The sequence below is a fragment of the Wyeomyia smithii genome, chromosome 3, assembly GCF_029784165.1.
Source record: "Wyeomyia smithii strain HCP4-BCI-WySm-NY-G18 chromosome 3, ASM2978416v1, whole genome shotgun sequence".
NCBI lineage: Eukaryota > Metazoa > Arthropoda > Insecta > Diptera > Culicidae > Wyeomyia > Wyeomyia smithii.
The window spans coordinates 146,950,701-146,978,586 of NC_073696.1; the positions used below are offsets into that span (position 1 = coordinate 146,950,701).

Here is a 27,886-nt window from a genome sequence, read left to right on the forward strand (position 1 = left end):
TTATCAAATACTTCTGATTCTGCGTGCAGCAGATCCCCAAATTTTTTTCCAATCAATATTGAAACACAAACTGCGACAATATGTTCTACACTGACGGATCACTGGCTTCGGTATTTTCAATAACAATTTAACCTTCTCCCATAAGCTCGATAATCCTGCTTCTGTTTACGTCGCAAAATTAGCTGCAATTCAGTACACCCTAGGGGTTATCGAAAAAATGCCCACGGACCATTATTTCATCTTTACGGATAGTCTCAGTTCCATTGAGGCTCTCAGATCTATGAAAGATGTTAAGCACTCTCCGTATTTCCTGGGGAAATACGGGTACATCTGAGTGCTTTATCCGAAAAATCGTTTCAGATTACTTTAGCGTGGGTCCCTTCTTGCTGCTCGATACCGGGCAATGAGAAAACGGACTCTTTGGCTAAGGTGGGCGCAACAAAAGGTGGAATTTATGAAAGACCAATTGCCTTTAATGAATTTTTCGCATTTGTACGTCAGAATACGATCATCAGTTGGCAAAATTCATGGACTAAAGGGGAACTGGGAAGGTGGTTACATTCCATAATCCCCAAGGTGTCGACGAACCCGTGGTTCAAGGGGTTGGATGTAGGTCAGGATTTAATTTGCATGATGTCCCGGCTTATGCCCAATCACTATAGATTTGAAGCGCATCTCCGTCGTGTTGGGCTCGGGGAGAGTGGTATCTGTGCCTGTGGTGAAGGTTATCACGACATAGAGCACGTCGAGGGAGATAACCACGTTAAGACCCCGGATCCTGAACCAACAACCAGACCCGCACGATACTCCCAGCGCCCGAGGAAGATAACCAATATATGCCAGTCCGTAATATCTCGGCCCAGCAGCGGAACATATTGCATATGCTGCTCACCTAAGACAATGGAAACCCATCAAATAACAAACCATTCTAGCTTAAGTTAGCTTTAATTTCAGATCGTAGTCGGCAGCGAAGATAAAAAATTTGCTTTTAGTTATTAAGATACTTTAGAGAGTAAGAAATCAGATATAATTGGCGCCGTTAAACATCAATTTGTATTTGTACCGTGTCAAATAAATATTAGATGAAGAAAAAATAACATATAACACACATATGCATAAACATACATACACACACATATGTACACATATACACCCCGCATACACACATACACGCACACATACACGCACACATACACACACACTCACCACGTAGCGAAAGATTTTGTCAAAACGACGCGATCTTTTTTACATAATCCGCTCGAAATTACGCGATCTTTCTTTACACGATCGCGTATTTGAAGAATGTGTAGTTGATTTTCAGAAATTGAATTTTGCACTTTGTAAAATATCATTCTAGGGGAACTGCATTTAATCACGCTTGATTCATATGAAATACATTATGAAAAACACGAACACAGATTTGCCAAAAAAAATTACATCTTGATAATTTCTAATGGATTCATAGTTTATTCTAAATAATTAAATTGGGTAGCCAACAGCACAATACATCCTAGGATTGCCAAATACGATCCAGTAAAGGGGCCATCCACATACCACGTGGACAGCTTTTGGAGGGGGGGTTGGCTAATGTCCGCGATCCATTTTTTTAAAATTGTTATGGGCTGTTGTCCACGAAGGGGGAGTGGGGGGGGGGTCAAAATCGTAAAAAATCTGTCCACGTGGTATGTGGATGGCCCCAAAGTAATTTCCACTCTTTGCGTTCCAAGAATAGCGATATTGTATATCATATAAATGAATTTCATAATTTCAACTAATTATTTATTTATTTATTCAACTTCAACTGACAAAGTCTAAATGAAGTGTGCAATGGGAAAAGCCGACTTGAGCTGATAACATCATAACCACTCTCAAATCGGCATAAAAACCCATTTTTAAATAAAGTGTACAGAGTTTACAATTACAGATCACATACAAAAATCAGTCGAGAATTATAAAAAGTAATGACACTATAACACATTTTCGACGATTAATCAAACATATCACTTCGAAGGATTCGGTTTTTAAAATGCTCTATTGTTAAAGAACAGTCAAACAAATGATATACAATATTAAAAACACAACACATCGCTTGAACTGGTTCATGTTTCCCATAGTCGGTTCGATGAAACGCAGGTCGAAGGAAGTCTCGAGATCTTAGAGGCCTGAAACCGACGTTTAAATTCAACAGCGACAAGAGCTCAGGAGCATCAATTTCACCCATTAGCAGTTTAGCGACGAAAACAGCTCTTGAAGCATACCTCCGTTTGTTTAAAGTGTCGATATTCAACAGGTTGCATCTGTCTTCATATGGTGATAGGTTTACTGTGTTAGACCAAGGAAGATGTTTTAGGGCGAATCTGATGAATCCGTGTTGTACAGCTTCTATTCTGGATTTCCAAATTTGTATATGCGGGCTCCATACAACAGATGGAGCGTACTAGCGAGAAGTAGAGAGCTCGCAAGCAGTACGGGTCGCGAAAGTCCTTGGCCATGTGCATAATGAAACCTAGGTTGCGGTTAGCTTTCGAAATGATGCAAGAGTAGTGGTTCTGGAATGTAAGCTTGGAATCCAGTTTCACTCCCAAATCTTTTACAACGTCAACTCTTCCAAGAGGAGCATCGTCAATTTTATAATTGAACAATATAAGATTTTTACGTCGAGTGAAGCTAATAATAGAGCATTTGGAAACACTAATCGTAAGGTTGTTCAAGCGGCACCATTCTGCAAACTGATTAATAACATTTTGTAATTGCTTGCAGTCTTCTGAACACCGTACAGCAAGAAATATCTTTAAATCGTCAGCATATAGTAGTTTACATCCAGATGGAATTATAAAACAAACATCGTCAAAAAATATCAGGAAGAGTAACGGTCCTAAGTAGCTACCCTGTGGAACTCCAGACTGGTTGCAGAAGGTACGAGATTCAGTGGGTCCAATCTTCACTGAAAGGCTGCGGTTTGTCAGGTAAGTATGTAGCCAATTAACAAAACCGTCAGAAGCACCGAGTCGGCTTAGTTTCCGTAACAATATGTGGTGGTCAATGCGGTCAAAAGCCGCCTTAAGATCTGTGTACACTGTGTCAACTTGAGCATTTTCCTCTATTTTCTCAATGCAAGACGAGCAGAATTGAAGCAGGTTTGTGTTAATCGAGCGTTTGGGAAAAAAGCCGTGTTGTTCTATTGTGATGTACGGTTTCACTTTACTAAATAAAAGCTCACCCACGAGAATCTCCAACAGTTTTTACCCGGCACATAGAGATGTGATTCCGCGGTAATTCGTAATGTTGCATTTATCTCCTTTTTTATATACTGGGAAGATATATGATTTTTTCCATGATTCAGGAAACTTATTTTGTAAAAGTGACATATTACAAATTTTTTGTAGTGGCTTGCATAACACTTCAGCACATTTTTCAAGTACAATTGACGGTATTCCGTCCGGCCCCCCTTTTAGAAGTCTTAAGCTTTAGGAGACCGGCTTTGATATCAGCTTCGCTGAAGTGAATTGAGTTTAACTCGAAAACATTTTTAGGGAATATTACGCATGGCGTCGTCAATTTGTAAATCAGAAGCTACGGTAGGACTGAAAACACTAGCAAAGTGTTTCGCGAACAGGTCACAGGTAGTTTGAGTATTAGCAGACACCAGGTCCTCAAGAAACATATTAGATGGGAGTCCACTCTGCTTACGCTTCTCGTTAACAAACGACCAAAATCGTTTAGGCTTCTTTTTCAAGTCGTTTTGCGTACGTCTCACGTATTCGGAATACCGAAATTGATTATAAGCTCTATACTCATTACTTATCTGGAAAAAATGTTGCTTTGTCGTGGGATTACGCCTGTAAGTATACTTTTTCAGAGCCGCAGATCTTTTGCGCTTCAAAAATCGTAGTCTAGCATTAGACCAAGGTGGATTCATGCGTGGACCAAAAGTTGGTACGTGATGTCGAAAAAATTGCCTAAGCGTGTCACTGAAGAAGTCAGCCGCTAAGTCAACGTTTCCAAAATCGTCGAGTACAGACCAATCCGTTTCAAGCAGTGATTGGTTTACTCCAACAAAGTCAGCGTGTCCGAAATTGAATTCGTTACTAACGCTGCAGGACTCATACGACGTAGGCAACGAGATGCACAAAGTGAGCAGCAGCGGAGGATGAAACAGATCGGCTTCGATAATTGGCTCATGGGCCTCAGATAGGGTACACGCATCTTTAGCTACATCATTGACAAATACTGGATCCAACGTGTGATTTCTGTTGTTCACTATTGTACTCATTTGTCTAATGCCCAATAGAGCAAATCCATCGACGAGTGCTGAACTGGCTCCAGAAAAAGCTGATGTGTTGGGATCGGGAAACGCATATCCATTCGAGCAACTTATCCAGGACAAGTTAGGTTGATTATAATCTCCAAAAACAACGTGCATATCGTTAGGCTGCAAAGAGTTCGATTGTCTTAGTGCAGATTCTATGTGTGCATCGATTGAAATCACATTCGAAGCGCAATCAGAGCTGATATAAACAACACCAAGACTAATAGTTCTGTATAAGCCGACAATTTTAACCCATAGCTGCTCCACTATATCAGATATTCGTACAGGAGATATTTGCGAGTTTAATCGATTCGTAACTGCTATCAAAACACCACCGCCTCTTTTCTTATTTGTGCTGTGTGGATTCCGATCGCAACGGTACACGTTGTAAGCATCACCAAACAGTTGCACGGAGTGAAAGCATTCATTGAGCCAAGTGTCGGTCAGCACTATGACGTCGTATTGGGCATCAGATACCGCAACAAAGAATTCATCTACTTTTGTGCGCAATCCTCTCACATTTTGGTATAAGACGCTGATAGCGTTATCAGACACACTGCGCCGACTCGTAGCCGTAAACGGTGTCAGAATTTCAGTATCTGGAGCAGGGGAGAGAATAGCAGACAGCTCACTTGCAGTGCAACGCTGAAAATTCACTTTATTTAAATTGAGTGTAGAATCCAGCCTAGGTTCGACAGGACATATACTATGCATTTTTTTACCTGGCAGAGCAGGTAATTCGTCTAACTCTGTGTCTTTGGGTTACGTTTCATTCCAAATTTTTCGAACCACATAAAAATTAATATGAAATAAATTACTTGTTAGAGACAACCCGTTCGTATGACACCTATTCTGTTCAAATAAGTTATATAATCTTCGACATAAGAGACTCCTGTTATTTTTACAATTTGATACATAATGGTTAAAGCAAAAGTCTGACTGTAATAAAATGATTGAGAAGCTTTTGGACAACTCGACCTTTTATTTGTTTAGTCATGCCCTGTACACCGCGACGCCAGGTCTAAATTAATAGCTTCCCTACAGGCCGAAGGTAGGCAGCCGGCTGTTCCTGTTCATGATGTCTTGGCGAGTCGTGACCCACCCTACATGTCCCTTATATACGTTTTCCTGAAATCCATCCATGCCCCATTCTAGTCCCATTCCCTTCCGCCTACATCCAACCAAAGGACAAGAGCACGTTAAGACCCTGGATTCGGAACCAACAACCAGACCCGCACGGTACTCCCAGCGCCCGAGGGAGATAACCAATATATGCCAGTCCGTAATATCTCGGCCCAGCAGCGGAACATATTGCATATGCTGCTCACCTAAGGCAATGGAAAACCATCAAATAACAAACCACTCTGGCTTAAGTTAGCTTTAATTTCAGCTCGTAGTCGGCAGCGAAGATAAAAAATTGCTTGTAGTTATTGAGATACTTTAGAGAATAAGAAATCAGATATAATTAGCGCCGTTAAACATTAATTTGTATTTGTAAAAATCGACCACATTTTGAATTCTAAGATGGCGACTGCCGGTTTCTGAAAAACAGCTGAAAATGACCAAATATAAGTATCTCCGGAGCTAGAATGTTGCAAGAAGCTAAAAATTGACCTCAGACACCATTATGTATTGCAGGATGGCAAAAATGGCCGATTTCCATCTAACATGAGTATCTCCGGATCTAGAATTATACACAGCAGCTGAAATCGACCACATACCCCATTCTAGATTCTAGGTTGTTTTCCGGTTCCTGGGAAACAGCCGAAAATGATTGAAGAACACCCAATATGGGTGTTTCTTCAACCAGAATGACGCTCAGAGGCCAGAAATTATCTTAAATACAATTTTTAAATCCAAGATGGCGACTTCCGGTTTGTGAAAAACAGCCAAAAGTAAATAATTACCATCCAATATGAGTATCTCTGGAACCAGAATGATTCAATGAGCTAACAATTGACCTCAGGCACCATTTTGAATTGCTAAATGGCAACTTCAACACACATATACATACAATATGGATATTTCCGTGATCGAGATGATGCATAGAAACCAAACATAGGCCCTGGACACCATTTTGAATTCAAAGACGACCACTCTTAGTTTCTGAAAAAACAACCAAAATAACTAAATACCTCCCAATATGGGTATTTCCGGCGTCAGATTGATGCCAGAAAATCTGCTGAAAATGACCGAATACCACCCAATATGAATATATTTAGAATTAGAGCGATGTACAGAACCCAAAAGTCGAGGATGTTGTCATTTCGATAAAACCAATTATTTCAAACGATTTGTTGTTCGACTTTGATCATATCCTGTGGCTGATAGTACGATACCAAATTTAAATTATGTTTACTTATTTATTTATTTATTCATGTGTCAGCAGATAAAATAACTACCCCAATGACAGATTAAAATTAAGATTACCTAAGATTAATTACGTGATCGTTGGCGCGGTCACCATATCTCGGCGGTAGAGGAAATGCTTCGCCAACCCGGGCGTCTGTCCACCAAGATGGTGCGGCTCAAAACAGCGTCTGATCTCCATGTTAGGAGCGGCTGATCAACGTCCTGGTGTCAGCGTGGGACTCTAATCAGAGCTGACACGATGGCCCTCCGGCGAGACAGGGGGTTGGGGAAGGCCCAACAAGCCGCGATGCCAACGATGTGTGAACTTTGCAGCCTCTCGCGGTATGGTATTCAGAAGTACCTTCTTCCCCCGCAAAGACATCCACAAAGCCACCTGGAGATCACCTGACTTACAAGTGGAGAACCAAATCGACCACGTTCTAATCGATGGTAAATTCTTCTCTGATATCATCAACGTTCGCACCTACCGCAGTGCGAATATTGATTCGGACCATTACCTTGTTGCAGTATGCATGCGCTCAAAACTTTCGACGGTGCGAAACACACGTCAAAGTCGCCCACCGCGACCAAACATCGGGCAACTACGGGACACCGAGGTTGCACGGGAGTACGCGCAGCAGCTGGAAGCAGCATTACCAACGGAAGAGCAGCTTGGCGCAGCTACTCTTGAAGATGGCTGAAGGGACATTCGATCAGCCATAGGTAGTACTGCTGTAGCGGCGCTTGGTACTATGGCTCTGAACAGGAGAAACGACTGGTTTGACGACGAGTGCAAACAGTTAGTGGAAGAGAAGAATGCAGCACGAGCGAGAATGCTGCAACACCAAACGAGGGCGAACGTGGAGCGCTACCAACGCGCACGGAACAGGCAAAACTCGGTCCTACGGAAGAAGAAGTGCCAGGAGGAAGATCGAGATCGCGAGGCGATGGAGGCACTGTACCGTGCGAATGACACACGAAAGTTCTACGAGAAGCTGAATTGTTCCCGCAAAGGCTATGTGCCACAAGCCGACATGTGCAGGGACCTGGGCGGCAACCTTCTCACGAACAAGTGTGAAGTGATTGACAGGTGGAAGCAGTACTACGATGAGCACCTTAATGGCGATGTAGCAGAGGACGACGACGGAGTGGTAGTAGATCTCGGTGTACGCGCAGATGACGACAGAATCCCAGCCCCTGACCTCCAGGAGGTTAGAGAGAAGATCGGCCGGCTGAAAAACAATAAAGCCGCTGGAGCTGACCAACTCCCCAGCGAGCTGTTAAAACACGGTGGTGAATCACTGGCTAAGGCGCTACACTGGGTTATTGCCAAGATTTGGGAGGAGGAGGTAGTACCGGAGGAGTGGATGGAAGGTACAGTGTGCCCCATCTACAAAAAAGGCGACAAGTTGGATTGCTGCAACTACCGCGCAATCACGTTGCTGAACGCCACCTACAAGGTACTCTCTCAAATTCTGTGCCGTCGACTCTCCCCATTTGCAAGGGAATTCGTGGGGCAATACCAAGCGGGATTTATGGGTGCCCGCGCCACCACGGACCAAATATTCGCGGTACGGCAGGTCCTACGGAAGTGCCGTGAGTATAACGTGCCCACACATCACTTGTTCATCGATTTTAAATCGGCATACGACACAATCGTTCGAGACCAGCAATGGCTGATTATGCACGATTACGGCTTTCCGGATAAACTGACAAGGTTGGTCAAATCGACGATGGATCGGGTGATGTGCGTAGTTCGAGTTTCGGGGACACTCTCGAGTCCCTTCGAATCTCGAAGATGGTTACGGCAAGGTGATGGATTATCGTGCTTGCTATTCAACATCGCTTTGGAAGGTGTGATACGTAGGGCTGGTATCGACACGAGTGGCACGATTTTTAGAAGGTCTGTTTAGCTCTTTGGTTTCGCCGATGACATTGATATTGTAGCACGAACCCTTGAAAAGATGACGGAGACGCACATCAGACTGAAGGCTGAAGCCGGACGAATTGGACTGGCCATGAACGCATCGAAGACCAAGTACATGAGAGGAAGAGGCCCCAGAGAAGACAGTGTCAACCTCCTGCCACGAATTCATATTAGCGGTGATGAAATCGAGGTGGTAGACGAGTTTGTGTACCTGGGCTCACTGGTGACTGCTGACAACGACACAAGCAGAGAAATTCGTCGACGCCTTATGGCAGGAAATCGTGCCTACTTTGGGCTCCGGAGGACACTCCGCTCGAATAAAAACCGCCGTCGCACGCAGTTAACCATCTACAAAACACTGATCAGACCGGTAGTCCTCTACGGCCACGAAACCTGGACTATGCTCGTGGAGGACCAACGCGCCATTGGGGTTTTCGAACGAAAGGTGTCCATCTGTGGTGGAGTGCAGATGGAAGATGGATCATGGCGGAGGCGGATGAACCACGAGTTGCATCAGCTGCTGGGAGAACCACTCATCGTTCAAACGGCGAAAATCGGGAGACTACGGTGGGCTGGGCATGTCGTTAGGATGTCGGACGACAACCCGGTGAAAATGGTTCTTGATAACAACCCGACTGGAACAAGGCAACGGGGCACGCAGCGAGCAAGGTGGCTCGATCAAGTGGAAGACGACCTGCGGGGCCTCCGCAGACAACATGGCTGGCGAGCTGCAGCCATGGACCGAGTTGAATTGAGACGACTTCTTCGAACAGCAAGGGACACTTCGGCCTGGAGCTGACTGGTAAGGTAAGGTAAGATAAATCAACTGAAAATAAGCTTAAAGCTATTCTTATTCCTAACACGAGAGACATTAAAATCAAACACAAAATAGCAACGATTGAACACACGAGACATACTACGCAGCGGTTCATTTAACCCGTAATTGGTTCTCGAAGGCTGGATATGAAGGAAAGTATGAGAGCGAGTATTGCAACGCCGTGTGTTTATGTCAAGAAGACCCAGTAGAGCATTGCAGTCAATGTTTCTTGCAGCAGATCGCCTACAATCGCCTCGCTTCTAGAAACTTTAAATTGATAAGTTTGCAACGATCGGCAAACCCAGGTAAGTTGAGGGGGTCTCGCCAAGGAAGCCTACGCAGGGCAAAGCGAACAAACTTCTGCTTAACGACTTCAATCCTCTGTGTGTCATTTTGATAAAAACGACACCAAATTATTTCAGAATAGTCCAGTATTGGGCGTACCAGAGCACAGAATAGAGCCTTTAGGTAATAAATGTCGCGGAATTGTTTTAGAAAATCTTGAGATAAACCCTAACTGGGAAGAAGCCTCCGAAACGATGAATGAAACGTGTTCTTTAAAGTTTAGCTTCGAATCAAGTAGCAATCCTAGATCTTTAACTGTCGTTTCACGCTTCAAATCAGTACCAAAAAGCGAGTAGTTGTGATGGTATAGAGCACGCTTACGGCCAAACGAGATTTCTGAGCATTTAGACACGTTCCACCCCAATATAATAATATCCGTATCAAGAATGATACACAGGAGCTAAAATCGACCTCAGATACCATTTTGAGTTTTAAGATGGCGACTTCCGGTTTCTGAAAAACAGCTGAAAATGACCAAATACCACCAAATATGAGTTTTTCTTTAACCAGTATGACGTTCAAAATCCAGAAATTGTCTCCATATGCCATTAAGGAATCCAAAATGGCAACTTCCGGTTTCGGAAAAGCAGCGGCAAACGACCAAATACCACCCAATATGGGTATTTCCGGAATCGTAATGATGCACTGGAGCCACAAATCGACTTTAGACGACATTTTGAATTGTAAGATGACAACTTCCGGTTTCTGGCGACACAGAACAGGTCCTGAAATGGCCGATTCCCATTAAATATGTGTATCTCCGGATGCACAGAAGTTAAAAATTGATCACAGACACAATCTTGAATTTTAAGATGGTGACTTCCGGTGTCTGGCAAACAGCCGGAAATGAACAAATGCCATTCAATATGAATGTTTTCGGAACCAGAATGACGCCCAGATGACAGAAAGTGACCAAATACCACCCAATATAAGTATCTCCGAAGCCAAAATGTTGCAAGAAGCTAAAAATTGACCTCAGACACCATTTTGTATTGTAGGATGGCAACTTTTGGTTTCTGGAAAACAGCTAAAAATGGCCGATTTACGTCTAACATGAGTATCTCCGGATCTAGAATTATACACAGCAGCTGAAATCGACCACAAACCCCATTTTAGATCCTAGGTTGGTGATTTCCGGTTCCTGGGAAACAGCCGAAAATGATCGAAGAACACCCAATATGGGTGTTTCTTCAACCAGAATGACGCTCAGAGGCCAGAAATTATCTTAAATACAATTTTTAAATCCAAGATGGCGACTTCCGGTTTGTGAAAAACAGCATTAAATAACCAAATACCATCCCACATATCTCTGGAACCAGAATGATTCAATGAGCTAACAATTGACCTCAGGCACCATTTTGAATTGCTTGATAGCAACTTCAACACACACATACATACAATATGGATATTTCCGTAATCGAGATGATGCATAGAAACCAAACATTGACCCTGGACACCATTTTGAATTTAAAGACGACCACTCTTAGTTTCTGAAAAAACAACAAAAATAACTAAATACCTCCCAATATGGGTATTTCCGGCGTCAGATTGATGCCAGAAAATCTGCTGAAAATGACCGAATACCACCCAATTTGAATATATTTAGAATTGAGGCGATGTACAGAAGCCAAAAGTCGAGGATGTTGTCATTTCGATAAAACCAATCCTTTTAAACGATTTGTTATTCGACTTTGATTATATCCTATGGCCGATAGTACGATACCACATTTAAATTATGTTTTTTTTTTATTTATTTATTCATTTATATGTCAACATATAAAATACCCCAATGACAGATTAAAATTAAGATTACTAAAGATTAATCAACTGAAAATACTCTTGAAGCTGTTCTTATTCCTAACACGAGAGACATTAAAATCAAACACAAAATAGCAACAATTGAACACATGAGACATACTACGCATCGGTTCATTTTTAGAGGCTGTATCTTACCTCTACCAGGACTTTCTGACAGATCCTGTACGCACAGTCGGCGCGGAATTAATACACCAGATTAGAGCTGATGATAATTAATTTTTATTTTGTACATCACTGCTTAAATATACCCTGCAGGTAACTCAGAGCGAAAGGCTTTTCCCCTTCTATCCGGTCACCACATACCTAGCTGTTCTATACTGGCCTATGGCATTTCTTGGCCTGTCTCTTTCTTGTGCTTAACATTTATTTACCTGTATGGACTTCCTCACTGCGACCAGAATCGTAGATCTATTGTGAGATATGCCGGGTGTCTGCTGTACCTCGCACTTCTGTTAATAGCAATACCTCTATTGAGAAGTGGCATGCTTATTATTATTGTTCATCAGTGCTTGTGTGTAATGTGCTACTCTTCCTTACACGCTTACTGATCTACTATACCGATACTCGTTCCTCTTGCCAAATATCACCAATTATAATTCCCTGGAGAAGTTTCGTCGTGCGTCCTTCTGGCCAGTTTTATTGATAGGAGGGACTTATTTTTTGTTTAGAGGAAGTCACGCAAAGGTATTTGTAGATTTCAGCGTAAAGGGAGGGTAACTGGTGGGGAGCCTGGGAATAAACCCATGCTTAAAGTCCTTTTTGAAATCGGATGGCCTGGTTCTACTAAGATTCAAACCCACGACCATCCGCTTGACAAAGCGGACTCTGTAACCTTGTGGCTACGCAGCTCCCCTTAACATTTAATACATTTTGGGCATTCTGATTGAGAGCGCCATAACATTTGTTCCCAAACACGTGCGCCAGCGTAAGCGCTAAGAATCCGCGCGTAAGCATGGGCGACGCTGAGCGACGCTACCGTTTGTCTAGTTCTTTATTTTTGTTTATTCAATGCCTCGGTGGCTTTGGTGACTATTCATCGCGGAAGGCAAAGTGCTATCGCCAACGCTTGCATAGCAGAACCGTTCGCGGTCTTTCTTCAAGATCTTTCCTGCTTTCTTCACAAATGATCTTGTTTTGGGGGACAACGGCAGGCGGCCGTGGTCACATGGTCCGTTCTGACGGCCGATAGGTGTGCTATTTTATTACAATTATTTTCGCGTTTTTATGAAACTATGTACATATTCGTTCTTATGTAATATGCCTTAATTCTTCGGCACGTAAAATTCAATGAAGTACAATGGTGATACATATCGTTTCTACATAAATTAACAATATCGGACATGGAATATCTTCATTAAAAAACGTTCGCTAGCCTGGTGCGTTGCGCCTTGTAGATATCCGCTGCTTGGCTGTCGTGTTCAAGCGTCGGGTTACAGGGGGTTTGGAACGGGAGGTTGCGTCTGGCAATAGAGGTTCTCATCGGTTGGTTGTGGTGTCATCCTCGCGAACTCATCCTTAAGACTTCATCGAGTTATTTACAATAGTTCAATGGTTGCCATTGCACTCTAATTAAGGCTGCAGTTCAGCTGGTTGTTTTACGATTGTTCAGAGTTTGTTGTTGAACTTCAATGTTGGATTAGCCGTGTCCCTTTGACATAAATCAGCTGTATTTTGTTTGGCATATAATATTATTACGCACCGTGTGGCGAAAAGATTTGCGAATGTCACCGGCTCTGTTGCATAATGCAGTCACTTGGTTTAGCATCCTTAACCGCCTGCGCGGGGTGTCCAATTACCCGCTAACATATGTGCGTACACTTTCAAATCGTAGTGCGGAAAGAACATTGTAGATTTCAAAAGAGCAAAATTTTATAGCGTCATTTTGCTTGTTTGGCTTTGACCTCGAATCCTCGAATTTGTAGAAGTCAATAACTCTCAATGAGTAATATATATTTAAAACAAATTATTACGCCCTTTGCTGTGTAGTTTGCTGTATTCGTCTTCGCGCTGAAGTCTCGATTCTGGCTCGACCATGAGCCGCATTGATTGAGTTCGGTTGCACATCTGGCCTCTTCAGGGGTCAAAAACTGGATACTGCTCGTCTCCTCTTGGTAATATCGTTTGGCTTTATCTCCATCTCGACCATAGACACCCGCCATTCAACTCCCCTCGCAACCGTCTGTTTTCCTTTTCGCGCTGTATTGGGCATCATGGTATGCCCCCATCTCAGCGTCCCTTGTAATCGCCTCGGTAGTCTTCGATGATCGGGAACTCGTCTCGTTGTCATTTCTTAGATGCTAGCTGCCCTACTAAGCAAGTGGTGCATTTTTTGCCATTATTTCTTCAAACCTTTTTTTGGTTTCGTTACTTTTTCCACTTACTGTTTAAAATTACTGTTTACTCGTGTACGGGCTTCTTACATTCTATTATCTACCTACTTCTACTTACAATCAAGGCCCGTATTTTTCTTCTTTTCGGATGACATAATTCGGTTTCTTTTCCCCTACTAAGTTGTACATCGTTTTTAGTATTTGATTTATTTATCCGATTCTACAAACGTAACATTTCAAATGTGCATTTTTTACTAATTTTTTCCATCGTGCATCCTCTAACATTGATATTCGATATTTTTTTTTTGTTTTACATTAAAAATCATTTCCGTCCGAAGGTGCGACTACTCGCTCTAGTGATTCCTGAAAGATAATAAGGTTAGGAAATAAAAGAAAAATCTTGCACTTTCATTCATACTGGGTTGACAACTCCCTTGTCCGTTCACCTGATACGCATTCATCTCAATCGTTCCGTGTAGTCACTCCCGTTGTTTCCACTCGCCCGATCTTAGCTAACAATAGATAGGTGGAATCTTTTAACACCAGTTCCACCCTCGTCTGAAAGGTTTAGCCTTCTTGTCCAAAGTCTCTCCTAGTTTTATTGTCGTCCGTTATTTAGCTTATCTCCATCACAAAAAATTTCCCAATAGATGATCAATCGATTTTCTTCTTCTATTTATTATTGGGCCATTAGCTATTTTAAATTAATCTCGTTTTCATGAGGTCTTTTGTTCGCTATATAATTTTTCCATGTTAACATTTGCATTTTACAAAACAAAAAACAAACAAATGCTGTTCTAATTTCTTTTAACTCTTTATTTTCCATTACCACCTTACAGGTCATTCTAGTCATTCAAATTCCCCAAGTTTTCTATTTATTTTAACTGTTATCGGCTGGGTTCCTCGTCTCTTATGCCTCCATTCGTATTTTAATTTTTCCAATTTTGTTATGCCATTTGACCGCTATCCTCACAGGCTATATATCTCTTTCGGCGACTTTTCGTATTTTTTCACGTCATTTCCTTCTTTAAACCCTGTCAAGCCTTTTGATTCCTGTCATTGAAAGGCTCTTTATATTTTCGGCGACTTTTTCTATTTCTTCACGCCTTTACTTCAGTATACTTTATTCCGTTTGGTTCTGCCTATTAACTCCCGTCAATAAAATCATTCATCTTTTTCGGCGACTTTTCGTATTTCTTCACGCCTATATTTTAATTCCTCCTTACTTTTTCATACAGGTTTAGGTGCTTGCTATTATATGCCATCCAATGCCATCCAATATCGTATTTCATTAAATATATTCTGTCCGTTAACCTTGAAAGAATAGTTTAAGTTCATATAATCAGTCATAATAACGCTTAAGCCGGTTATTATGAACTTTTTCTAAACGATTGCCGTTTCTAATTACTGTGGTCATTTCACTTGGAATGTCCACTACTTCATATGGTCCCTTCCATATGTTCTGAAGCTTTTGGCCTGCACCAGTCGCTACGGCCTTCACTAATACTTGTTCACCCCACATGGGTTTGTAATCATTAGATGACCTGTCGTAAATTTGTTTGCGACTCTCTTTACTCCTTTTCAGGTTGACTTGTGCGTTTGCATGTAAATCGTAAAATATTTTCTTCATTTCATGTGTGTATGCGTCATATGTCATCTTTTCCACTCCGTTCCGCTTATAGATTGAAGTCGGGATTCGAGCTATCCGTCCGTACAATAATTCGAACGGCGTATATCCTGTGGACGAGTTTACTAATATATTGGATTCAAACGTGTAAAACGGTAACAACTCGTCCCATGTGTGCGGCTTTCCGCCAATAAATTGTCTCAAATACGTTTTTAACTCGAGGTTTGATCTTTCTACTAAGTTAACCTGTGGATGATACGGGCTAGTAGTAATTTTCTTGATCTTTAAAATGTGCACACCTCTTTCATCAGTGAGCTCACAAAATTTGCGCTGTTGTCTGTGACTAGCTCCAACGGGGCACCAAATTTACAAATAAAATTTTCTACGAAAGTCTTGGCTACCGTCTGGCTTTCTTGATTCTCCATTGGAGCGACAATTAGGTATCTCGTCAAGTCATCCTGCATGACTAGACCATAACGGTTTCCCATATCGGACTCGGGTAACACCACGATATCCATGTTTAAATAAATAGTTTAAATAGTTTATTTGACACGGCACGATACAATTTATGTTTAACTGAGCCAAGTACATTTTTTTTAAATTCTAAATTAGCAGGGAAAAGAGGGAGGCCTTTTCTTTTGGGGATTTAAGGTGAGAGGAGGGGAGTTACAATTTTGATTTTAACTATATTGAGTTATACGATTTATTTATTTGTACATGGCTAAGCAGTGATGTTCTATTTGAGCAGTTTGGACTGAGGTGTCTGCGTGAACATAAAGATGCCGAGTCTTCGTTTGAGTGTCTCCAGCTTAGTGTATCATCTTCTTTCAGCGTGTAGCGGGAATGGTAATCTAACAAATAGATAGAAGAGTTTCATATTTTAATACCAGCGTGTTTTATGAACACGTATAGCTGTGTCATGTACTGGAGATCACCGCTTCCCAGAATGTCTCTAACGGGTACGTTCGGTTGTTTTCCTCGGGCCCGAAGGGAATCTATAAGCACAGACCTAACACCACAGTATTCGGTACACGACCAAACAACATGCTCGATGTCATGGTAGCCATCGCCACAAACGCAGTGATTACTGTCTACAAGCCCTATACGAAAGAGATGCGTGTTTAACGTATAGTGATTGGACATAAGTCTGGACATCACGCGAATGAAGTCCCGACCTACATCCAACCCCTTGAACCATGCTTTCGTCGATACCTTAGGAAAAACGGAATGTATCCACCGTCCCAGTTCATCTGAGTTCCATGATGATTGCCAACTGTTGAGTGTTCTCTGACGCAAAATGCTATAAAATTCATCATAAGCAATTGGTCTTACATAAATATCGCCATCAATAGCACCCACCTTAGCTAAAGCGTCAGCCTTTTCATTGCCCGGAATGGAACAATGAGAAGGGACCCACGCTAAGGTAACCCGGTAATTTTTATCTGTTAAAGCACTTAAAAACCGCCGTATTTACCCAGGAAATACGGGGTGCGCTTCACAGTCTTCATCGATCGCAAAGCCTCAATGGCACTGAGACTGTCTGTGAAGATGAAGTAGTGGTCTATGGGCAGGGTTTCGATGATCCCAAGAGAGTACTGAATGGCAGCAAGTTCTGCGACGTACACGGAAGCATGAGCATCGAGTTTGTAGGAGGCGGTAAAATTTTCGTGGAAAACACCGAAGCCAGTGAACTCATCTAGATTAGGTCCGTCAGTGTAAAACCTTTTATCATAACTAACATGTTTAAACTTATTGGAAAAAATGACTATAAATATATATATATATATATATATATATATATATATATATATATATATATATATATATATATATATATATATATATATATATATATATATATAATTGTACGCTTTTTTATATTATTGAATGTTATTAGCTTTCGCAGTTAAGTTAATGTAATTGTAGGAAAATAATTAAACCTACTTGTCAAGGAGAGAAAAAAAGGAATAAAACAAAACTTAAAATAAACTTAAAACTATCTTACTGACTATAGACTGAGCTAATCGGTGCAATTGAGGATTGCAACGATTTTGTCGGAATTTGTTGATAATTTGGCTTGACATATTTTCTAATGTTTCTACATTAGTGAGCCTATGTAGCTCGTTCGTGCTGAACCAGGGAGGACGCTTCAAAATCATTTTCAAAAGTTTATTCTGAATCCTTTGAAGTGTCTTCTTCCTGGTTGCACAACAACTTGTCCAGATGGGAACTGCATATAACATTGCTGGCCTAAATATTTGTTAGTAAATTAACAGTTTGTTCTTGAGACAAAGTCTAGAATTCCTGTTGAACTGGTTCGGCATTTTGTTAATAAACTTGAGACTATATATTGGTCAATATGGATAACTTCGTTTTTAAATTATTAAGGCTTTGTATGCATGAAACTTTGCCAATTTTTCTATTAAATAGGTAACATTCACATCGAAATGTCGTATCCCCGAGCGTCTGCGTCGGTAGAAGGAAAAATAGCGGTCGTGCGTAATGCTTCGGTGTAAACCGCGTTTCCGGTTCGGGAGAGTTTTGCTCATATGAACGTTTTCGAAATTAAGTGATTTCGCGGAGTTTACCCAGATGCTTGTTCATGTCTCACCGAAGATTTCGTTCGGTCGATAAATATCGTGACTAACGAAAACGCGATGTATACCTTCCAAAGAATCGCGGCCAACGTGTACTCGAGATTAACAAATATCTGGTTGCAACAAGTGGTAAAGGCTACTTCACGCGCGTCGTACGCAGAGGATCGCGGTGTTTGGCAAGAAAGATACTCATGGTTCGTTTCCGTAACAAGCGCGCATCATTTTTATATTCCGTTTTTCAGGTGTGTTTTTCGCGGGATCGTTTTTTTAGAGCAGACGAAGTGAATACGAGAGACGTCGTTAGTCGATCTGTTATATAGAAAATATCCGGTTGACCGAACCTAGAGAGACTCCGTGTTTATACATTTCAAGTGGCCTATTTTTAGATAGATCAACAACGCGCAATAGCTTTCGGTATAAAGAGGATCACCTTACGTGGAGATATCCGATCATTTGAAGTTGTCTCGATTCGGTCAAAGATCCAGTATCCTTGCGTACGATTTATTGTTGCGGTGTTACATTTTCAAACTGAATAAGTTCGAATCGCATTATGAATATCGTGGCGGATGTAATGAACTCAATGGCGCGACACTTGTATATATATATATATATATATATATATATATATATATATATATATATATATATATATATATATATATATATATATATATATATATATATATATATATATATACACTATATATACACTTGTATATATATATATATATATATATATATATATATATATATATATATATATATATATATATATATATATATATATATATATATATATATATATATATATATATATATATATATATATATATACTATATATACACTTGTATATATATATATATATATATATATATATATATATATATATATATATATATATATATATATATATATATATATATATATATATATATATATATATATATATATATATATATATATATATATATATATATATATATATAAAAGTGTTGAAATGTCACCATTTGTGGCAGAACACACAATATTAATTATAAATTTAAAGTAAAATTTCATGTAGTAGACAAAATGCCTAACTACGTAGCAGGTTTGCTCGGAACCGATTTCCTACTAAATCATAAGGCAAATATAGATTTCGATGCCCTAACATTATCCTTATACTCAGAACATAATATTTGTAAAATCCCATTTAGTATACACTATCACCTTTTTTTTTTATTTATAGGAGGAGGGGGAGTTTGTAATGATTTATTTATGTACTAAAATATCTATTCGGAATTGGTATTGTGTGTTCTGCCACAAATGGTGACATTTCAACACTATTATATATATTTGTACGCTTTTTAGTATTATTGAATGTTATTAGCTTTCGCAGTTAAGATAATGTAATTGTAGAAAAATTATTAAACCTACTTATCAAGAAAAAAAAAAGGAAAAAAACGAAACTTAAAATAAACTTAAAATAAACTTAAAACTATCTTACATACTATAAAGTGAGCTAATCGTTGCAATTGAGGACTGCAACGATTTTTGTCGGAATTTGTGCATATATCAAGATGGCTTGACAAAGTACTTACTTTACTTTACTTTTTTGGCTAACGGACCGTTCACCGGTCTAGGGCCGAACGAATTAGAGATGTCCAGCTTCTTTTGTCTTGGGCAGCCGTTCTCCAGTCTCCCCGTACACCAGCAGGTCGTGCATCTTCTTCCACCGCGCACATCCACCGCGTGCGAGGCCTACCACGGAGTCGACGGCCTCTTCCTGGTTCTCTACTGAAGATAGTTTTGGCGGCTCTCTCGTCAGGCATCCTGGCTACATGTCCAACCCACTGAAGCCTTCCCGCTGTATTACCTTCACTATATCAGCATGTTTGTATACCTGGTACAACTCGTGATTCATGCGTCTGCGCCACACTCCATCTTCCAGTTTACCGCCAAGTATCGATCGCAGAACTTTACGCTCAAAAACTCCGAGCACTCGTCGATCAGCTTCCTTCAGCGTCCATGCTTCATGTCCGTAAAGGGCCACCGGGAGTATCAGCGTCCTATACAGCGCTAGTTTTGTGCGAGTTTGCAAACTACGGGACCTTAGCTGGTTACGCAGTAGAAAGCCCTGTTCGCAGCTGCAACTCGTCGTTTTACTTCACGGCTCATATCGTTTTCACATGTCACAAGCGTACCAAGATAAACGAATTTGTCAACCACTTCAAATCGTTCCCCATCTATCTCCACCTCAGCACCAACACCACGGGGACTCCCACGCTCTCTGCTAGCTACCATGTACTTCGTTTTGGCAGAGTTAATGACAAGTCCCAATCTCGCTGCTTCTCTCTTAAATGGTACGAAGGCCTCCTCCACGGCCTTACGGTTGATACCGATGATATCGATGTCGTCCGCAAAGCCAAGAAGCATGTGAGATTTCGTGATGATCGTACCGTTTCTTTCGACGTTTGCTCTTCGTACTGCACCCTCAAGAGCGATGTTAAACAGTAGGTTGGAGAGCGCATCCCCCTGCTTCAGTCCATCCAACGTTACGAACGCGGCTGATGTCTCGCCAGCTATCCGCACGCACGATTTTGATCCCTCCAGTGTCATACGACTCAGTTTTATTAGTTTCGCAGGAAACCTTGTTCCAGCATAATCTGCCACAGCTCGTTTCTTTTCACTGAGTCGTATGCCGCCCTGAAGTCCACAAAAAGATGGTGAGTCGATAAGTTGTACTCCCGGAACTTATCGAGGATCTGTCGCAGGGTGAAAATTTGATCCGTCGTGGAACGCCCTTGTCGGAAACCAGCCTGGTATTCGCCAACAAAAGATTCAATCTGAAGAACAGGATACGGGAGAGCACTTTATATGCGGAGTTGAGCAACGTTATCCCTCGATAGTTGCCACAATCCAATCGATGGCCCTTCTTATAGATAGGGCATATGAGGCCTTCCAACCAGTCGTTCGGCAGAGCTGAATGCCACCACGGGTCGGTAGTTGGCGATTACCGAAGGCCACGGAAGTGCTCACTGCTAGCAAGCAGTCCCGGACCATCAGCGGGAGCTAGCCTAGGTCGTGGCGAGATTCAGGCACTGGGCCGCTGAATTCTCGCAAAAGCCACACTGGCCGGAAGCAGCTCCGACGGAGCGAGTAGTGCCGCTCCCACCACCCAAATGCACTATACCGCCCATTGGGACTGATGCCAGTAATGTTCCCAATTACGGCAACTGGTCGCATCACTATAGGATAAGAGTCGGACTTCGTTTTCGTACCATGATTTTGGGCTGGCACCTGCGCCGAGCTCCCTTAGTAATGTCGTGTGATAACGGCTTGAAACGGCGAGATTACAACCGGTGCAGGGGTCTCCGTCCCGTAAAACCTGACAGGCCTTCCAGTACGTTCCGAGTCCATTGCCGGGTGGGAACCCGGCAGGAGTAGGATCAGATGTCTTTTCCTGACTTGCGCCGGTCGGGGGTGTCATAGTTGCCCATAAGGCGCTATGGCAGCCGCCCCTAGCCATGGCCTCACTGCTCCGGCATAGACTACCTTGGGACCATTTAGGCGACTACTCCATTATGGATAAGGATAGCGGCTGGTAGGGGGACCCAATAAACAAAAATGTTCAACTCAAAAACAAAAGAGACGGGTGCGGAGGGGTTGCCAAATCCCTTCGCACGAGGTGGCATCCAGCGGTCTCCGCAGAAGAAAGCGGAGACGGATGCGGCGAAGTCTGGAGGTGGAAAAACGGCGAATCCGTCGGTGTCCACACCAGACATCTCGGTAGACGGTCCCTTGCTAGTCAAGGCCGTCGAAAGGTGTATGGACACGCGGCCAAGAGTGGCGGCGCTGTATGAACAACTCGATGCCATAATCGAGTTCTTGGCGAACAGGCGATACATCGCTGGCGACCTGAAGCAGAGCCTCCTCCTGCTTCGGAGCACCATTGATGAAGCCAGAAAGGAGCACGAAGAACTCGTAGCTCGGGTGAAGGCGGCCGAGAAAGCGGCCAGGACCGGGAGGGCGACTGCATCTAAAGAGGTGCAGACAGACGGCCCCCGGGAACACCAAGAAACGATTGGTCGTGCTACTCCCACGGGAACACACGCCAACCGGTTCAAGGTCCACCGCGGAAAAGGCACAGGTGGAGGCTACGGGCAACCCTTGGACTACCGTAGAGGGTAGGAAGCGTCGGGAAGGTGCGACGCGACTTGATGGCGGAGCGGCCAGAGGACCAAAAAAGGTCAAAAAGGCGCGGAGTAGGGGTGATGCCCTCATACTCAAGACGGATGGGTCGAAGTACTCAGAAGTCTTGAAGAAGATGAGGGGGGAAACCCAGCTCAAGGATCTGGGGGCGGATGTGCGGAGTATCCGCCGATCTCGCACTGGCGAGATGATACTTGAGCTCCGGAAGGACGCCAAGAACAAGGGGGCTACCTACAAAACGGTAGCTGAGAAGGTCCTAGGGAAGGAGGTGCAAGTGCGGGCACTCACCTCAGAAGTGACTCTCCAGCTTAAAAACCTGGACAAAATCACTGAGGGGTGTGACATTGCACAAGCCCTAAAAGCGAAGTGCGGGGTGGAGGTGGCTAAGGAGTCAATCCGCCTCCGCAAAGGTCCGGCGGGGACCCAGATAGCTACCTTCCGACTACCGTCGGCGGACGCTAACCTGGCCCTGAAAGAGGGCAAGTTGAAGGTCGGCTGGTCTGTATGTCCTCTGGGCATACTACAGCAACCAGACATTTGCTTCCGGTGCTTTGAGGGCGGACATAAGTCCTGGACCTGCAAGGGGCCCGATAGGAGCCAGCTGTGCAGGTGCAGGCCATAAAGCAAAGGACTGTGTGGAGTCTCCCAAGTGCATGGTATGTTCCGGGAAACGGGACGCCAAACACTTTATGGGAGGCCCCAGGTGCCCAGCTGGTAAGCCGGCTGCGAAACCACGGGCGTAAGGGTGACGCAACTGAACCTGAACCATTGCTTCGCGGCTCAGCAGCTGCTACACCAAGCAGCCACTGAGTCGTTGTCAGACATCGCCGTCATATCGGATCCCTACCGCATCCCTCCCGGAAACGGTAACTGGGTTGCGGATAGGTCCAGTTTGGCGGCCATATGTACGACGAGCAAGTTCCCGGTTCAGGAGGTTGTCTCAACCTCAGAAGAAGGGTACGTAGTTGCTAAGGTAAACGGAGTGTTCTACTGCAGTTGCTATGCTCCGTCACGTTGGTCTACCGAAAGGTTCACCCAGATGGTCGACCTCCTATCCATGGAGCTAACGGGCCTAACGCCGTTGGTGGTGGCGGGCGACTTCAACGCTTGGGCTGTTGAGTGGGGAAGTCGCTTCACGAACCAGAGGGGCCAGATCCTGTTGGGGGCTTTTGCAAAGCTCAACCTAGATCTGGCCAACGTTGGGAACAAAAGTACATTTAGCAGAAATGGTGCGGAGTCGATCATCGACGTGACGTTCTCCAGCCCAGGACTGATCAAGAACTGGAGGATAGACGATGGCTACACTAATAGCGACAACCAGGCGGTCTGTTATAGTGTAGACAACAACGAGAGGCGGCAAGCGACGGGTAGAGCCAACACTCCGACCGTTCGCGGGTGGAAGACATCGCACTTTGATGCCGAGGTATTCGAAGAGGCAATGAGAAGGGAGCGCGAGGGAGGCAGTTGGATCCGCCCGACTGCTGACCAACTAGTTGCTATGCTATCGCGGGCGTGCGACGCCACCATGCCTAGGACTCGCCAACCTAGGAATGGAAAGCCACCGGTTTACTGGTGGACGGACGCGATAGCCGACCTTCGCAGTGCGTGCCTCCGTGCAAGACGGAGGATGCAGCGTGCGCGAAACGAAGAAGAGAGGACAGAGCGCCGCGCAGCATTCAGTTCGGCAAGATCGATGCTAAAGAGTGCGATAAAGGCCAGCAAGAGGGCCTGCTTCGATAGGCTATGTGCGAGTGCCAATACAAATCCGTGGGGTAACGCCTACAGGATCGTAATGGCCAAGACTAAAGGCGCGCTGGAGCGTATCATCGAGGGACTCTTTCCACGCCACGAGCCAAGTCCTTGGCCTCCGGCAGTCGAGTCTCACGTCCGACGTTCCAGTATCTCAGACATAGACCAGAGATGGTCGGCCAACCTGCCGAGCATCCAATCCGTGAGCGACGACAGCCGTGTCGAGGCAGGGGAGGAGGCAAGGGTTACGAATGAGGAACTCATCGTGATCGCCAAATCCCTAAAGGTGAGCAAGGCATCGGGACCGGATGGTATCCCTTACCTGGCGATCAGGCTGGCGATAAAAACGGCCCCCGGGCTGTTCAGGGCAGTCATGCAGAGGTGCCTGGATGACTGTCTCTTTCCGGACAGGTGGAAATGGCAGAGACTGGTCTTATTGCCGAAGGCTGGGAAACCGCCAGGGGACCCATCGGCATATAGGCCTATCTGCCTGCTGGACACCGCGGGCAAGGTGCTTGAGAGGATCATCCTCAACAGACTGGTGAGGTACATGGAGGGTGTACACGGTCTGGCAAGTAACCAGTTCGGCTTCCGGAAGGGCAGGTCCACGCTGGACGCAATCTCTTCCGTCATCAAGACGGCGGAGGTAGCAAACCAGCGCAAGAGAAGGGGAATACGCTACTGCGCAATCGTCACGCTCGACGTGAAGAATGCGTTCAATAGTGCCAGTTGGGACTCCATAGCGCTCGCGCTCAGGAGCATCCATGTACCGGTGTCGCTGTACAAGATTCTGGAAAATTATTTCCAGAATCGAGTACTTGTTTACGACACGGAGGAGGGTCAGAAGTGCGTCCCAATTACCGCAGGAGTTCCGCAAGGTTCTATCCTGGGCCCGGTGTTGTGGAATGTCATGTATGACGGAGTGTTGAAACTCAAGTTCCCTGTAGGGGTTGTGATCGTCGGCTTTGCAGACGACATAACGCTGGAGGTTTACGGCGAGTCTATCGAGGAGGTCGAGTTGACGGCCGCGCACTGTATACGCAAGGTCGAGGACTGGATGCGCTCCAGGAAACTGGAGCTCGCGCATCATAAGACGGAGGTCACGGTTGTGAACAACCGTAAATCGGAGCAACAGGCGGTGGTCAGAGTCGGAGACTGCACCATCACCTCGAAGCGATCCCTGAAGCTCTTGGGGGTTATGGTGGACGACAAGCTCACGTTCAGGAGTCACTTCGACTATGCCTGTAAGAGGGCCTCATCGGCTATTGCAGCACTATCTCTTATGATGTCCAATAGCTCAGCGGTTTATGGCAGCAAGCGAAGACTTTTTGCCAGCGTGGTTTCGTCCATACTTAGGTATGGTGGGCCAGTGTGGTCCAGAGCGCTAGGTACTAACAGTTACCGTGGTAAACTGGAAAGTACCTACAGGCTCATGTGCCTGAGAGTTGCGAGTGCGTATCGTACGGTGTCATACGATGCAATCTGTGTCTTGGCATGATGCCTATCAGCATCGCCATCAAGGAGGACAGAGTGTTTCGACCAACGTGACACAAGGGGCATACGAGGTACCAGAAGGTCATTCTCGATGCTCCGCTGGCAGCGGGAATGGTCCAACTCCACAAAGGGCAGATGGACGCACCGACTCATACCGGCGATATCCGGCTGGGTCGGGAGACGACATGGTGAAGTGAACTTCCACCTGACACAAATCCTGTCAGGCCATGGTTGTTTCAGGCAATATCTGCACAGGTTCGGACACGCGGTGTCCCCCATGTGTCCCGAGTGCGTGGAGGAGGAGGAGACTGCTGAGCATGTCTTCTTCGTATGCCACCGTTTCGCAAGAGCGAGGAGCAACATGATGGCTGTGAGCGGGCCTGGCACTACCCCGGACAATCTAGTCCGGAGGATGTGCGACGACCCGGACATCTGGAACGCGGTCTGTGCGGCCGCCTCTCAGATTATTCTGGAGCTGCAACGTGTGTGGCGGGTCAACCACCAACACGCCAGTGGTAGCTTATTACCAGTCTCCAGGTAGTTAGCTAGGAGGTTATAAGAGTAAAGAGAGTGCATCACGCACAAAAGCCACTCCCCGACGTAATACTGAACCGTCGTTCCGGGAAGACCAGGGCTGGAGACTGGAGGGGTTTTAGTGGGTCGGGACAGGGATCAGTAGGTGTCTGGGCGAGTGTAACTACCCCAGCATCTCTCCACTAGTCTCATCCCCACACCCTGAGTTCTCTTCTCAGGTGTCTGTTTGCAGATTTCCCCGCCACATTTAAAAAAAAAAAAAAAAAAAAAAAAAACCAGTCGTTCGGCATTTGTTCGTCCGCCCAGATTCTTAGTATTATCTGGTGGACCGCATAGTACAGCCACTCGCTTCCCGCTTTTGGAAGTTCGGCCGGGATACCGTCCTTCCCAGCGGCCTTGCCGTTTTTCAGCTCACTAATCGCCTTTTTCACCTCCTCCTGTGTTGGTGGCTCCACAGCTTGTTCATCACTCATAATCGTCATCCTGTTTCTGCTCTGCTCATCCGGCTCCTCACCGTTCAATAGCGCCTGAAAATGCTCCTTCCACCTGGCTGCAACCGTCGGTTTATCAGTAAGCAGGTTGCCGTCCTTGTCATTACACATGACCGGCACCGGGAAATTCCTGCTTCTGACTCTGTTGACAGTTCTATAGAATCTCCGCACGTCGTTTTGAGCATAGCTGTCCTCTGCGCTGGCGAGCACCTGCTCTTCGTACTCGCGCTTCTTCCGACGGTGGGTTCTATTTTCGGCAGCTCTTGCCACCCTGTAATTCTCTCTGTTCTGACGCGTAGCCGCAGTGAGCATGCGGCTCCAGGCACGGTTCTTCTCATCTGTCGCTCTCTGGCACTCAGCATCGAATCAGCCGTTAGGCTGTCTTCCACGCGTCGTACCTACCACCTCTCTGGCAGTCGTTTCGATGGCGCCGTGAATACTGCTCCACAGCCCATTTATGTCTTCTACTCCTTCCTCCTGCTGTTCTGCGATCCGTTGATCCAGCTCTCTGGCGTATTCTGCTGCCACGCCATCGATCTGGGAGCAGGCTCCTCCATTTGGATGCCTCCAGGTGTGTTTCCGAATATTCAAACGTGGAAAATAAGAGCTACATATGGCCATTCCTCTGGCCGCGGCAAAGTTTATCAGCCTCAGGCCGTTTTCATTGGTTGACGAGGGGAGGCTATGCCTTCCAATGACCGGACGGAAGAATTTCTCCCTCCCAACCTGTTGCGTCTTCGATGACGACTTTTACTACGTATTTTGGGCACTCGTCATAGATTCGCTCAAGCTTGTCATAGAACTCATCTTTGACTTCATCGGATTTGTCGTTTGTAGCCACGTACGACCCCCTTCCCAGTCAGCATACGACCATAGTTTCCACCGGGATTGGTTTTTTTCATCATCAATCAATCAAAATTCAAATCATCAATCTGTATATCCGATATAATTCCCTAAAAGAAACATTATCTAGTATATATGTTTTACAACGTTGAACAGAATACTTAGCTCTTAATGATTGTCACGATTCCATATGAGTAAAGTGTCGAGCTCATCCTTACGGGTTGAAAAATTCTCTAGTCTACCTCGAGTCTCGGCGTGTTCTGATGCGGCGACTGCGCCCAGCATGTAGAGTGTTTCCAGGACCCGGGTATAAGCTGCCACTTCCCTTTTTGTGAACAAACGTGGGGTGTTGAGCAGTCTTTGGAGATCTTCCTCCAACAGGTCCAGTTGACGTTCACAAAATTCGAACAATATGTTATTCTCTTCGAAACTGTTCATCGAACTCATTGCTTTCACTTAATTAT

At 44.4% G+C, this 27,886-nt stretch overlaps 1 protein-coding gene across 1 annotated transcript; it reads right to left on the reverse strand.

Moving 5' to 3' along the window:
• Positions 1-3,529: 3,529 nt before the first annotated feature.
• Positions 3,530-27,869, reverse strand: LOC129728666 (uncharacterized). The gene is made up of 2 exons (XM_055687118.1): positions 27,665-27,869; positions 3,530-4,908 (listed from the first exon to the last, which is right to left on the reverse strand). The coding sequence occupies exons 1-2, from the start codon at positions 27,867-27,869 to the stop codon at positions 3,530-3,532; spliced, it is 1,584 nt and encodes a 527-aa protein (XP_055543093.1).
• Positions 27,870-27,886: the final 17 nt, after the last annotated feature.

What these genes read in the sequence shown, in the direction of transcription:
- LOC129728666 (XM_055687118.1), bottom strand. Translation starts at nt 27,869, where the DNA reads ATGAGTTCGATGAACAGTTTCGAAGAGAATAACATATTGTTCGAATTT. An exon ending in AGAACACGCCGAGACTCGAG is followed by an intron (nt 4,909 to 27,664) that starts GTAGACTAGAGA and finishes CCCCTGCTCCAG; the next exon opens with ATACTGAAATTCTGACACCG.